Source organism: Rhinatrema bivittatum, chromosome 9 (genome assembly GCF_901001135.1).
Source record: "Rhinatrema bivittatum chromosome 9, aRhiBiv1.1, whole genome shotgun sequence".
In the NCBI taxonomy this organism is placed as follows: Eukaryota; Metazoa; Chordata; class Amphibia; order Gymnophiona; family Rhinatrematidae; genus Rhinatrema; species Rhinatrema bivittatum.
The window spans coordinates 17,618,382-17,633,808 of NC_042623.1; the positions used below are offsets into that span (position 1 = coordinate 17,618,382).

The following is a 15,427-nucleotide window of genomic DNA, read 5'->3' on the forward strand; positions in this document are numbered from 1 at the left end:
GTCTCGATGCTTCCCGGTCTCGTTCCGGGCGGTCTTCGGCTGCTGGGGGAGAGGGAAAATACCTTCACCGCCTCGCTCGAGGTTGCACCCGCTGCCTCTCAGCCTCACCCGATGTCGGGGGCTAGGTCCCCGCCGAGGGTCGGCCGCCGGTCCAAGGCTTACCTCCGAGGGATCGCGGAAATCACTTCGGGAATTCTCAACTGGGGGAGGGACCCAATGGGTGTCACCGCAGGAGAGCGGGGCTCGTCTGCAGAGGTAGGAATTCTTCTTATTCTTTTGGTTTTCTTTGGTGAAATTACTCTAACGCTGTGTGAGCGTGCATAGAGTCCCTAACTGCTATGGAGACGGAAAATACTGAAGAGCTGCATTTCCTGCAGGGGTAAATGTACTAGGACTGAAATCTGACTCCGTCTCCAACTGCTATCAGGAGCACACTATACCCATTGGTCCTGAGTCCATCTGCTACACGCTAGGAAATTGTGTATTCCTTGTCTTATCTAATAAAAATGATTTTTGAAAACAAAAAAAACCACAACCTGTGGATAGTCTTTTAGAAATAGAGGCCTGAGTGCTGCCAAACAAACTCTTCTGATTCCTCTACCTCCAAATCACCAGAAATGGGGAGAACTGAAAGAAGCCTTCTGTGGGCGAGAGCAGTCCCAGTCGGGGTATATCCCTGGGAAAATAGTCCAAAGGGAGGGGAACTCAAGACCCCCCTATGAAATCCCCGGCGCAGGTTCTCTTACCAGTATGTGGTTCTAAATGGAGCGGCCATTCTTTGCACGGTCCCCAAAAAGGTGGCTACGTCAGCAACCAGGATCCCGTTCTCTTCAAAGTCTTCTCTGCTAGTGCTGCGCTTATCTGCAAAGGCACAGCAACATTAATTCAGTTCCTTTTCTGCTTTGCACCCCCCTCACGCACTGTCTTACCAGTTTGCAGCCTGCAGGGGCTCCTCCCCCTTATAACCCACCTATCACACTGCCAGCCCTTTGGAGGGGGCCACAGTTCCCTTTAGAATCTGTCCCGCTGGCGTCCAGCGGACGGGACTGAATCCTGCCTCTGCTAATTATATTCTTAAGAGACATTGTACTGTTTCAGAGCTCAATACTTCTTTATCCTGTGTGGACTCCTCTTAAATTTTCACCACAGGCTTCAAAACCAAAATGACAGTGAACTGATGTGCAATTTACTGAACTCGGTCGCTGCTCTCCATGCCCCTTAGACTTTACCTGTTGGGGGAGGGATCCTTAGTTTTCTGTATCTCCTTACACAAACATAAGGCAAAGACTGCAAGCTTTGAAGTCTTGTCACAAGGATACAGAGCCTGGCCCAGAGCTCGTCACCTCTACGACTGGGTGGCTCAGGGGACAGGCACAGGGACAGAGAGCCTTTCACCTCCAGAACGGAATGGCTTGGTGGACGAATATAGGGATACAGAGCCAGTTACCTGGAGGACTGAATGGCTCAGGGTAGTGGTACAGGGATACAGAGCCTGTCACCTCCAGTACTGCAGGGCTCAGGGGACGGGGATACAGAGCCCGTCACCTCCAGTACTGCAGGGGACAGGGATACAGAGCCTGTCACCTCCAGTACTGCAGGGCTCAGGGGAAGGGGATGGGGATACAGAGCCTGTCACCTCCAGTACTGCAGGGCTCAGGGGAAGGGGATGGGGATACAGAGCCTGTCACCTCCAGTACTGCAGGGCTCAGGGGAAGGGGATGGGGATACAGAGCCTGTCACCTCCAGTACTGCAGGGCTCAGGGGAAGGGGATGGGGATACAGAGCCTGTCACCTCCAGTACTGCAGGGGACAGGGATACAGAGCCTGTCACCTCCAGTACTGCAGGGCTCAGGGGACTGGATACAGAACCTGTCACCTCCAGTACTGCAGGGCTCAGGGGACAGGGATACAGAGCCCGTCACCTCCAGTACTGCAGGGGACAGGGATACAGAGCCTGTCGCCTCCGGTACTGCAGGGCTCAGGGGACGGGGATACAGAGCCCGTCACCTCCGGTACTGCAGGGCTCAGGGGACGGGGATACAGAACCTGTCACTTCCAGTACTGCAGGGCTCAGGGGACGGGGATGGGGATACAGAGCCTGTCACCTCCAGTACTGCAGGGCTCAGGGGACAGGGATACAGAACTTGTCACTTCCAGTAGTGCAGGGCTCAGGGGACGGGGATACAGAGCCTGTCACCTCCGGTACCTGCAGGGCTCAGGGGATGGGAACAGGGATATCACTGGGGATGGGTGCAACAACACAGAGTCTGTCACATCTATGACTGGAGGCTAACTCAGGGGATGGACACCTCTAGGACTAGAGGAATAAAGAGAGGGACACAGGCTATCACCTCATATTGGACAGCTCGGGGATACCAAATGTATGGCAGCTGAGAAACGTGGCCCGCTTTGAGATGTCTGGTGCTTGGCTTAAGAAGAATGGTTTGCGGCATGCTCAAGTAGTGAAACATTGGAAAGAAAGAAAGACCCGCATCACCCTGGTAAGAATCTCTCAGATTTGGTGCATGCATGTGTGCTCCTGAAAATCCTAGGGAAGGCTGCTCATACCTGTCAGAAACAGAGCTAGTCTGGCCCCAATGTGCTGGATCTGCAGATTCAGTAAGCATTTCAACTCCTCTGATTTCTTCGGAGACCTGGAGTCACAGGGGTGGTAAGGCAGGACTTCGACGATATTGGCTTGCTGGCACGATTTCAGGATGAAGCTCTTTTTCTGAGCAATCAAGTTCACCCTGTTGGACAGATAATTCGAGACAGGTCAGCGGTGCTTTTATTTATGCTTTAAAAGGGTAGGGTGCCTCTCCAGCCAGGCCAGGCCCAATATGCCACTGTGCTTGCCAGAATTAGCTCACATTCAAAGTTACTTTCTGAACTGGAACTCAGCCTCCTGGCAAGATCTGCGCCGCCTTGTGGGCTACGAGTGCACATCCTACACCAGGATGTACCAAGGAATCGGGGAATAACTAATATTCTAACACCGAGCAGGGGTCAGTGCTCTTGGTATCGCTCTACAATTCCTTTTAAAAGCTTGAGCCAGGACCCCCCCAATCACCCTCCTCCCACACAAGGGATTATAAAATTTAGTGGCCCTTTTCCACAGACTCGCACAAGTTTTATGTCGCTTGTAATGCCCCAGACAGGGATGTTTGGGTCCTGGTTCACAGAATCTTCTTTCATTCTAAGCCTATGATAAAATCAAGCCCTCTATGTTTTGTCTCTCCTGAAGGATCCATTCGGGATCTGAATGAATGCATAAACCAAAATAAAGCAGCTACGAGTGTTCTGCCCACTGTAACTCAGTTGCCCAAAACAGTGATCGTGTGGACAGAGAGAGCATCCTAGCACCTCTTTTGCTAGAAGACACTTTTTGGAGCAAAAAAAAAAAAAAATACAGTTTTCTACTTTCTCACATTTTAAAGCTCTTCCACCTTGTAACTACTGGCACAGGTGCAGCTCACACTAAGAACAAATGACAAAAGAGATCTTTGTATAGCCAGGGCTCGTGAGGACCGCTGAGCGTACAGAAGACCTTAAGAACAGATCCCGATGAGCAAATATGAGGTTTGGTGGGAGGGGCAGAATTTGGAGACTGCTTCCAGGCAGTGGACAGTGAGCGCCATAGCTATCCTGAGGACGCTGAACTCCCCCAGATAAAGCTGGGGCGAGCCCACAGATCGTTGGGGGAAGCCACCGGGGAAACCTGGCAAGAGATACTGTAACTTTACTTTGAAAGAACGAGTCCTGGCTTGCTGCACTGGAAGGGCCTTAGAGTGGAGATATCCCAAGACCTGTCTCAGATTACAACACGGAGGAAGGAGTGCGCAAAGGGAACATCAAGTACAGACAGCTGTTTCCCTTCGGGCTTAGTTTCACTAATCAGTAGAGTGAAGGCTGTTTCGGAGGTGGCCAAGATCACGAAGGCAGCTGGTACAGAGGTACCCGCAGGACCAACCCAGAGCACGGGCGACACTAGCTCGTCAGCCCGCAGAGAGGCCCCCTAAGTGGCAGCGAGTTACCACCGGCGGCTGGGGGCCCGTCAATGTTACAGGAGGTCAGCATTCCCATTAATGCACTGGGCTAACGATTTCTCCTTTTCTAGAGGATAGCAGTGTCTGATCGATGCTGCATGCCTGATCTACTTGAGAAGGGATGAAGACAGTTATATTTCCGAACGCTGAACATACATTGAGGGTCGGAGGGGATTGGGATTGCTTTTTGGTGGGATGAGGACCTTCCTCAAGGAGGAGAAGTTCCACTGGGAAGCGTGGCGGATGGTGTTGAGGGGGGGAAAGGGGAAGGGGGTGTTAGAGAGGGCTGGATTGGGAGGCAGGCGGAAAATTTGACATTAGGGGAGTCTGAAATGTGGGTAAATATGATGGAGAGGGATAGGGGGCCTGGAGCGTCTACATTTTTAAAGGTTACACTTATTACTAGGCAGTGATGGGGGTTTGGAAAATTATGTCTTTGAATGCCAAAGGGGGCTGAATTCCCCGATTAGACGACTATTATTGTTTCAAGATGTGGAAGTTTTGAGAGCTAATGTAATATTCTGCCAGGAGAGACAACTCCGCAAGCATAATGAATGCCTTTTAAGGAATGCTTTCATCCTCAACGACACTTGGCCTCAGCGTCTCTCAGCGTCTCTCAGCGACACTTGGCCTCAGCGTCTCTCAGCGTCTCTCAGCGTCTCTCTTATTGTAACTGCATTCCTTAGCCTTCTCTTGTTTAATGTTTTTTACTACCATTACTATTATTTTATTATTATTACTTAGATCAATGTTATTTATTGCCTTTTGTTCCCTATCTACTTGTTAATTGTAAACTGACATGATGCGATATTTATCGCGAATGCCGGTATAGAAAAACTTAAAATAAATAAATGCAGGGGGCGGGTATAATTTTCTAAACACCTGGTGGTGGATGTGAGGGTGACTATCAGGGATGCAGAGGGTAGGTATACTGGGGTAAAGGCGACGTTGGCTAATGAACTTTTCACGTTAATCTATATGCTCCTAACAGCGCACAGGGACCTTTCTTGGACAGTATAGCTGAAAAGCTTGCGGAATGGGCAGAGGACCACCTCACTGGAGGAGGTGACTAATATAACACGCTGTCCTGGAGGGGGGGCGACATGGATGCAAGTGAATAGGCTGGCTCTCAAAACCTTGATGGGACTCAAAGGGCTGGTAGATATTTGGTGGCTGAAAAATCCAATGAGACGTGACTATTCATTTTTCTCCACAGTCCACTCATCCTGTTAAGATGACTACTTTTTTGGTGGCTCAAGCTTTGACTGGTCAGGTATTGGATACAAATATTGGGAGTATCACATGGTCGGACCATGCCCCCGTGTGGCTGACCATCACTACTGGCGGAAGTAGGGTTGGGGGAAAATATTGGCCGCTTAATGATAGTCTGTTAAACGATAAAGACTTTATTGAGCACTTAATGAAAGAGATCCAGGAGTAATTTAACTTTAACAATACAGAAGAAAGTTCTTCTGTGGCAGTCTGGGAGTGTCTAAAGGTGGTGGTGCGAGCAAATTCTTGAGAGAGAGAGAGAAAGCAGCATCTCGAGCTGGAACTGAGGCATAAACGAGCCCCTCATCCACAAACTTTGGCAAATGTAGAGCTGGCTAGACAAAATTTGCAAGCCCTAGATCTGGGTAAGATATCTTTTCAGATGGACCTCATTCAGCAGGAAGTCTTTGAATTCAGCGAGAAGGCTGAAGGAAAGATTTACTCATAACCATATTACTAATATTAAGGATATGAAGGGCACATTGTGATATGATGCACAGACTGTAGGCCAACGGTTCACATGCTTTTATGAGGAATTGTACTCAGATGATGAGACCATAATGAAATCTAATACAGATGCCTATCTGGATGGTATATCCTTGCCATCTTTGCCGGGAGAATATCGGAAGCGCTAGGTAGCCTCTGCGGAAAGAGTTAGATGTGAGGAGTGTGTAAGGGGCATTCGAGAGGGAGACTGGAGGTACAAAGTGACCCTTTTTTGCAGACAACCTCTTGTTTACGATGACAGACCCAGAGGACTCTATGCGAACTCTGCTGGAAGAGTTGCGAGGGTATGGGAAAGTCTCCGGATTCAAAGTAAATGAGGGTAAGTTGGAGATACTAAATAAATCTACGGATGGGGACCAGGTCAAGCAAATGAGATCTCAACTGCCTTTCAGGATAGCCAAAGACTGGGTGACATATCTGGGTGTGCGCAGAGTCCAGTTTGGGACAACTATTCCAGCTGAATTATTTATTTATTTATTTATTTGACAGTTTTATATACCGACGTTCTGGTAACAGTTACTAATCACTTCAGTTTACATTGCAACAAATAACTTGACAATATATAGAATAATGTCTTACAATGAACTATGAATTATGGCGCTTTGCTTATAGGTATTTACCGGGATTTAGACAAATGGGATAGAATGGGTTTGTTGTGGTTGGGGAGAATATCAATCATTAAAATAAATGTGCTGCCCAGGGTATGCTACTTCTTCCAGATGCTCCCAGCTGTGGCGTCAGATCAGCTTTAGAAATCCTGGCAGAAAAAGATTTTCACCTTCACTTGGAAGCGGAGACCGCCTAGAGTAGCAAGGGGAGTGCTATTTTTAAATAAAGCAAGAGAGGGGGCTTGTTGTGGTACTATGCGGCATCAGCTGCAAGTGATAATCGATTGGCATATAGTGGGAAGCTCTAAGCTTTGGGTTCAGTTAGGAGATGGAAATAAGTGTGTGGATGGGGAGAGATCTTTCACCTTTTTCTAGGTCAACACTGGCAGTGTGGAGGAAGCAGAGACCGCTAATAGTAGGGGAAAGACTTATCATCGTACTATGTTCTTATATAGTAAGGTTTTTCCCTTATTTATTTATTTAGAAACTTTTATATACCGGTATTAGTGGGGACATCATACCGGTTCACATATTAACAAAAGATTTAGAAGTACATTTCAACAGGGGAGGCGAACTGGGCAGGGGGTTAACCTAGAGCAGTAGGGAAAATAGATTAAACAACAAGAAATCAACAAGAGGTCATAACAAGAAGACAACAATGTACATTGTGATTAGATTCCTTAATATAAGGAAAAGGGCGGTCACCTAGGGGGTATGAGCAATAGAGGGAAGGGAGGGTCTATTCTGTGTAGGCTTGGTTGAACAGGAATGTTTTTAGTTTCTTTTTGAATTTGATGGCGCAGGGTTCAAGGCGCAAGTGGACGGGTAGGGAGTTCCAGAGGGCGGGGCCGGCAATGGATATGGAGCGGTCACGGGTGGATGAGAGATGAGCTGCCTTCAAGGACGGTACATGTAGATTACCTTTGTTGGCAGATCTGGTGGCTCGGGAGGACAGGGGCGCAGTGAAAGGGAGGTCAAGCCAGTTGGAGTTGTGTGTGTGGATAGATTTGTGTACTATGGTCAGGGTCTTGTAGTGTATACGGAAAAGGATGGGAAGCCAATGTAGATCCTTGAGGACAGGGGTAATATGTTCGTGTATGCGTGTGTTGGTAATGAGCCTTGCAGTGGCGTTTTGCAAAAGTTGAAGGGGTTTTATTGAAGATAAGGGGAGCCCTAGGAGGAGGGCATTACAATAGTCCAGTTTGGAGGTAAGGGTGGCTTGGATCACTGTGCGGAGATCTTGGGTGTACAGCAGGGGTCGGAGTTTCTTAAGAACGTTGAGTTTGAAGAAGCCTGCTTTGAGGATAGATTTGATTTGTGGTTTCATGCTAAGGTTGGGATCAAGGAGAACTCCGAGGTCCCTAACAGCTGGTTGACCTGAGAGGAGGTTAAGTTTAGGGTCATTAGGTATGAGGTCAGGCGGTTGCGAGGAGATGTGGAGGAGTTCCGTTTTGTTTGCGTTGAGGGCAAGCTGAAGGTTGGTGAGGAGGGAGTTGATGGCTGCAAGGCAATTTTCCCAGTGCTCCAGGGCGTCAGATATAGAGCTATGAATGGGAATGATGATCTGAACATCATCAGCATAGAGATAGAATTTGAGTTTAAGGTCAGTGAGGAGCTGGCAGAGGGGGGTGATATAAATATTGAAGAGGGTTGAGGAAAGAGATGAGCCTTGCGGGACTCCTTGTTGTAAAGGGTGTGAAGCAGAGAGGTTGTTTCCAATTTTGACAGAGAACTTTCTGTTTGAAAGATAGGATTTGAACCAGGCGAGAGCTATTCCTGAGATGCCGATGCTTTCTAGCCGTGTCAGGAGGCGGTGGTGGCTGATGGTATCAAAAGCCGCCGAAATGTCAAGGAGGGCAAGGAGGTAGCTGTGGCCTTGGCCCAGACCTCTGAGGAGGTAGTCGGCTAGGGAGAGGAGTAGGGATTCGGTATTAAAATGTTTTCTGAAGCCAAATTGGGAAACATGGAGGATAGCGTGATCTTCAAGGTAATCCATGAGTTGCGAATTAACAACTTTTTCCATTAGCTTGGAAATAAGAGGGAGGTTGGAGATGGGGCGGAAATTGGAGGGGTCTTTAGGGTCTAGGGAGGGTTTTTTAAGAAGGGGTTTGACGACAGCGTGCTTAAGTGAGTCTGGGACCATCCCATGGGTGAGGGAGCAGTTGATAATGTCTGCTATGGCTCTAGCTATGCTGTTTGGGATGGCTATTAGCGCTTTGGTGGGGATGGTGTCGCTAGGGTGAGAAGCTGGCTTAAGTTTACGAAGGAGGCTAATGATTTCCTTAGAGGAAGTGAAGTCAAGAATGGCCATTGTGGGTTGGGATGAGGCGGGGATAGGAGTAAGGGTGGTGGGGGCACAGAGATTGGAGAACGGAAATCTGGAGAGGAGGTTGGCGATTTTACTCTGGAAGTAGATGGCCAGTTCCTCACATTTGGCGGCTGCCTCAGAGTCTGGTATGGTAGGAGGGATGGGGGTGGTGAGGCTGGCGACATAGGAGAAAAGCACTTTGGGGTTGAATTTATAGTCATGGATTTTTTTTGAGTAGAAGTCACGTTTGTGTTTGAGTGTAGATAGTCTGTATTCGTGTAATGCTGTTTTGTAGCTAGAGGAGTGTTGCGGGGTAGGGTCCTTGCGCCATATTCTCTCTTTCTGTCTGAGATTATTTTTTAGGATTTTTAGCTCTTGGGTGTACCAGGGCTTGGAGGGTTTCGCAGAGGTGTTTATGACTCGTTTAGAGAGGGGGCATAGTTTATTGGCTATGTCTTCTGTAAGGCTATTCCAGGACGCTAAGGCTGTGTCGGGGTCAGAGCAGATTAGGTTTGGTAAGGACGAGGCTAATGCATCTGTAAGTTTGTCGCTGGGGCAAGTTTTTCTGGAAATTATGGTAGTGTGATGTGTATGGTTACTAGGAAGAGGTCTCATGGCAGAGAGTCGGCTTTCAATGAGGCAGTGGTCGGACCAGGGCACTGGGGTGCAGGTGGGTGTGGTGGTGGTTTGGAAGCTAGAGTTGATAAACATCAGGTCTAGCGTATGGCCAGCTTTGTGGGTTGGGGTTACTATGATTTGTCGGAAGCCTATGGCAAGGAGGGATTGAATGAAGGTGTCGCAGGATGCAGTGGGGGGGAGAGAGTCAACGTGGAGATTAAAATCTCCGAGGATGATGGAGGGGGTGTCAGTTTTTATCCATTGGGAAAAGATCGGGATATTCCTAGGGGTGGTGAGATTGGAGCAACACAGTTTTCCTTTGATATATAACGGAAGAGATCTTTGTTAGTGGATAGAGATCGATTCCCGTACGTCCAATTAGCGCATTATATTAGTCAGAAGAGAATAGGGTGGAGTTCGGGAAAGGAAAGACATTGAAGGATACTGTGATCAGGCAGATAAGTTTGTGAGGTCCATCTCGAAAATGTATGCTCTGCCGAATGCAGTCTTAAAATTCAAGCCAGCTCATGTATGGGCATGGGAGAAAGATTTGGGAAAACCGTAGAAGGAAACCGAACAGAAATAGTGTTTTCTGGCCCCAAAAGAGAGCTCGGTATCTGCACAAATAATGAAGAACGGGCATAACATGGTGTACAGATGGTACCTAACTCTTACGTGACTGCACAGAATCTAACCACAGGTGGACTTAATACACACATTAATGATTCCCAATTAACAGATGAGCAATATCAACTTTTACGACAGTTTGCTACGGTTACCAATTGTAAAACTGCTCGGAGATGGCGTAGAACTGCTGCCCCACCATTGGCATCCAATTTGCTCCCATTTAGAGAGGGTGTATTAAATGGAGAAACTCACAGTTATTAAGCATGACACCCTGTTGAGATTTGGGAAAACTTGGCAACCCAAATCTCAATGGTTAAGCACAACAAAGGAAGTCCCCGATTTGAGCTCTACTCCTATATGTGCTCCGTCATACATACTGAGAGGGGCAGGTGGGGGGTTATAGAGATAGTTGTGTGGGATATCTGTAAGCTGTTTCAAAATTGTTAGGAGTATATAAGTTGCCTAGTGAATGTTATGATATTCCTGTATTTGTCATGTTCAGGACCTTGTGATGACACATTGATGTACTTACTCTTTTGTCATTGAGCATTCAATAAAAGAAAGTAAATGATAAAGAAAAAAACAAAACAAACAAAAAATGACTGGCAAGGCCAAGAGCAGAACATGACATGGCCAGGCACCAAACTCTTGTCTCCAGCAGGGCCAGGAGCAGGAGCAGAGCAGACACTGGGCCACTGAGCTTTTTAAAGAAAGGCTTCCAATTAGCCGCCCACCAGCCTAATGGTACAACCCAAGCTCTCAGGCAGACTGAACCATTACCTCCTATCCTCTTTTAGTTTCTTGTCCTCTTTGTAATGAATTAACCATTTCCACCTTCCAGTCTCATTCAGTTTTTCCAGCACCTTCACCACCTCCTTCAGTTGACCTGTGGAGAGAAGAAGGTTACAAGTGGCAAGGTAGAAAACACTCGAATCACAGACCATGCATGCAGAGGAACGCACGTTCTCATGTTTATTTATGCTACGGCTACCTCCGGGAGATCAGGGGAATCGGCTGAGCGGGAGTCACGCGGACAGGGAGCTGCCCTGCACATCATGCTGGGATCCTTCTGTAACCTTCACGGCACCTGGATTCTTCCTGCCATTCTGTAAGCTATTCTGCACAATTATTTTGTTCCAAGCTTTGTCCCTCACTGCTACGTTACTGAAGTACCAATACCTTATAAATAGCAAGCAGAAGCTGCAACACTCTCTTATGCCACACAGTTCGAGTCCCAATGCATTTCTTAAGGCAGAAAGCCCTAACTATGCCCCACCCCCAAGTTTGAAAATTAAAATGTTCTCATGTCCCACCGACAACCTAGTCTGATTAAGCTGTGTCCCACCATTTGATCGTTATAGGGGGAAGTGGGAGACACACAGAATTCACATCCGGAAGCTAGGAAAAAAGTGCTCAGAAGCCCTTATCGGGCTTCGTTAGCTTGCACACCACCCAATCACGTCATTAATTAAAACAGGATTTACTAACCTACTGTTACAGTTTCCAATACTGTGTCCTCCGAGACCACAAAGCCTCCCGACTGAAAAAGCCCCTGGTAAGTGTAATTCATCACATCCTCAGGGCTGTCCACCCCGGCAAAGATGACGTTGGGAAGGAGCTTCAGTCGCAGCAAATGAGGGATCTGGAGAAAGAAAGCAAGGTGAGCCGGCAGCAGCCCAAAAATATCTATGGCCATACTGCAGCGCTGGGCACAGTGCTAAAAGGTGGTTTGAAAAGGCACACACATTACAATTTCCTTACAGGGGCAGAAAGGCGCAAAGTCCTGGATAGCTGGCTGCTTGAATGCTCACAGCGTGCTGAGATTTTGCATCAACTTTTCACTATTCAGTAGAAGCTGCCCTTTACATAAATGTAATTACCCTTGGATTACCTTGCTGGGCAGCCTAGATGGACCCTTTGGTTTTTATCTGTCATTGATTATGTTAACCTTCAGAAGATCCCTGCAGCCAGATACATGGCCCTGAGCACCATCCTGTGGGATAGGGCACATGACCAGATCTGGACAGCTTCCTGCACAGGAGGTACAAACCCATACCTACCTATTTTGTTGACAAACCGCATCTCTACCTGGTTGTCGGTTTGGATGAGGACAACTTTGTTGGACAGCTGATCTCTGAAAGCCCATAGCATGTACTTGATCGCCCGAAGCTCCAGGAAGTTGATTTGACAACAGTTTTCCTGAGCAGACATCCATGGTAAGAACAATTTGGGTAGGGAGACTTCAAAAAGAGATCCCCCATCTCTGATTTGAAAGTACCCACCACCCAGACAAGTCCCGAAGGGACAGGATGACTCTGATGCAAACCTGGAGTTGACTGAGGCGCCAAGTGGAGCATAGGGGCTCTCTGCTGCCTGGGACGGCCGCAGAAGCCCTGATGCTGTTGATGGGAGTGAGGGAGCGGAGGATAGTACTTCCTCTGCCCCAATCTTGCCGACCTCCTACAGGAGGACAGGTTCAGAGTGCTGGCGGAGAGGTGTTGAAGGGTTTCATGGTGGTCCCAGAGCTGTGATGATTCCTGCTGCAGAGACCCTCAATACTGATCTCGAAAGCATAAGTCGCTCAGACCTCATGTTTTCCGCACTCTAGGCCTTTATGCACCAGAGACATGAGGGTGTCCTGCTGCTGTTGAGGCAGCTGCTCGGCCACCTCCTGCATCTGCTTCCAGATGTCCCACGAGTACTGGCTCATGTGGAGCTGATAGGAAGCTATGCGGGCAATGAGCATGCCCCCCTAAAACACTTTCCTCCCAAGAGCGTCCATTGCTCTATGGTCCTTCCCCAGGGGGCACCAAGGAATGGGTCTGAGAATGCTTGGCTCTCTTGAGAGTGGATTCGACCACCAACTGGTGGGGCAGCTGATGATTATTTAATCCGGCAGCCTTCTTTTTAACGGCAGGCACTGTGAGGGGCTGTTCCCATATCCTCAGCAGCAACTCCTTAAGGATATCATGTACCGAGATCACCACAATCTCCTTAGGAGGCTCCACGAACTGGAGGATCTCAAGCATTTTGTTCCTGGCATCTTCCTCTGTAACTGAAATGGGATGGCTTCCACCATCACCCTCACAAACCCTATGAAGGTTAAGTCCTAAGGCAAAGACTTGCCTTCACGCTTCCGGAGGAGAAGGTTCTAAAGGGAGACTCTTAGAGCAAGGTTCCCTCTAATTTCCTACATGCTATGTGCGCAAATATTTTGTTGTGTGCAACTTTTCCGAAACTTAACTTAATGTTGTGTGTCCAAACATACAACTCAGCCTACTGGAGTTAAAAAAGAAGTGAAGACCAAGTGAAATGTTAACATGTTTATATACTTCTTAACTAAAGAGGTTACTAAGGTATAGCAAGTAGAAAGCGTAACAGTTTATTTGTTTTATACCATATATACTGGGCGACTGCGCCTCATAACTCAGTTCACAACTTCACAGTCTATAATATTTACATTTGTTCCCCGTGGTCTTTGACATTTGTCCATTCGTTATAGATTCTGTCAAGATCTATATTTCCACCATCTAGTTAATAGCTCTTCACACGCACGATCATATCCAAATGCTCCGTCTGTAATAGATTCCACGATTTGGTTTTCGTAGCGCTCATTAAACTGAAGCCACATTCACAGTCTACACTAGATGCCATGAATGTTTCTCCAATATCCATCAACACAGCGAGGTCTTTGAATTGTTCATTTTGAGTTACAAATGACAACATAGATGACAAATTTGAAACAACTTTGTCTTTGATTTTCTCAGCAACAACGAATTTGAAGACGTTGTATTGATCAACTATTGTTAACTCCTCAGGCAGAAACTCTTTATATTGAGCACAAAGTGATTTTATGTTATCAGTTCCGAAATCGAAGTCATAATTGACAAGTGACTCAATATCAAATGCAGCCCATGCCTGTACTTCCTCTTCTGGAAACCTTTCATCCAGATGGACACACAAGAGATTGATAAATGTGATCAGTGAGCTTGTGTCGACTGCACTATTGGTTGGTACTTGTAATAGTGCTTTAACACTTTGACTCCTCTGAGGTGAGCTTGTTATAAGAACATAAGAAAATGCCATACTGGGTCAGACCAAGGGTCCATCAAGCCCAGCATCCTGTTTCCAACAGTGGCCAATCCAGGCCATAAGAACCTGGCAAGTACCCAAAAACTAAGTCTATTCCATGTAACCATTGCTAATGGCAGTGGCTATTCTCTAAGTGAACTTAATAGCAGGTAATGGACTTCTCCTCCAAGAACTTATCCAATCCTTTTTAAACACAGCTATACTAACTGCACTAACCACATTCTCTGGCAACAAATTCCAGAGTTTAATTGTGCGTTGAGTAAAAAAGAACTTTCTCCGATTAGTTTTAAATGTGCCCCATGCTAACTTCATGGAGTGTCCCCTAGTCTTTCTACTATCCGAAAGAGTAAATAACCGAAAGAGTAAATAACCGATATATTGACTTCTGATCTTATTCAGTTTGCCTCGACCTAGATGGTGAGCTTCTAGAGTTGTTAAACTCTTCTTCTGAAGAAGAAGAGACAACGAAGCCAAATCTGATAGAACATCATTCAAAATTTCCAGAGCTACCCTAAACTCAGAAGTGCTCAGCTTCTTGAAACAGTATTTGGCAATTGGGTCTTTTCCCCGCTCTTCCTTGAAATATTGTAACAAAACAGCATAGTTTCGAACTATAGCTTGCACAGCAAAATGCCTCGACAGCCATCGCACTTCATTGTGGAGGAGTAGCCTAGTGGTTAGAACAGTGGGCTACAAACCAGGAGACCAGGGTTCGAGTCCTGCTGTCGCTCCTTGTGATCCTGCTGTCGCTCCTTGTGATCTTGGGCAAGTCACTTTACCCTCCATTGCCTCAGGTACAAACTTAGATTGTGAGCCCTCTGGGGATAGGGAAATACCTACAGCACCTGAATGTAATCCACTTTGAAGCGCTGTGAAAAGTGGAATATAATAAATCTAAATAAATAAATACATTTAAAAGTCTGAATACCACTCAATCATGCTCTGAGGCGTCAACGATTTCTTGACATTTAACTCTTTTCGAAATAGATCTACTAAACATCGAGTACACAGTTCTGATAAGAGTTTCAATGTCTTGCATCAGTTTGACTTCTTTCCATGTATCAGTTATTCCTAAATCTTCACGATGTGCTGCACAGTGTTGCTGAGTTAGGTGTGGGATTTCTTTTTTCAACTGTGCTACTACTCCATTTTTTCTTCCTAACATAACAGAGGCTCCGTCTGATGTAAACATAACCATCTTCCTTAAATCAAGCTTGTTTGCTGTATAAAAGAGTTTGATGGCAGATACGATTAAAGCAGCATTACAATGTTCTAATCGCAAAATGCCACCAAATGATACTTTGTAATCCAAAGCATTGCTAGGCCGATACTTAAAGTAAAGTATTAAG

General features: G+C 46.8%; 1 protein-coding gene across 3 annotated transcripts in view; it reads right to left on the reverse strand.

Annotated features, from left to right (window-relative positions):
* Window positions 1–15,427, reverse strand: part of TASOR2 (transcription activation suppressor family member 2) — a 236,780-nt gene that overhangs the window by 12,849 nt on the left and 208,504 nt on the right. For all 3 annotated transcript variants that reach the window (XM_029617192.1, XM_029617191.1, XM_029617193.1), the window contains 4 exons: window positions 11,475–11,628; window positions 10,767–10,872; window positions 2,569–2,750; window positions 747–861 (listed from right to left, as the gene is read on the reverse strand). In XM_029617192.1, the coding sequence (XP_029473052.1) occupies window positions 747–861; window positions 2,569–2,750; window positions 10,767–10,872; window positions 11,475–11,628 (557 nt within the window). The remainder of the gene's footprint in view (window positions 1–746; window positions 862–2,568; window positions 2,751–10,766; window positions 10,873–11,474; window positions 11,629–15,427) is intronic.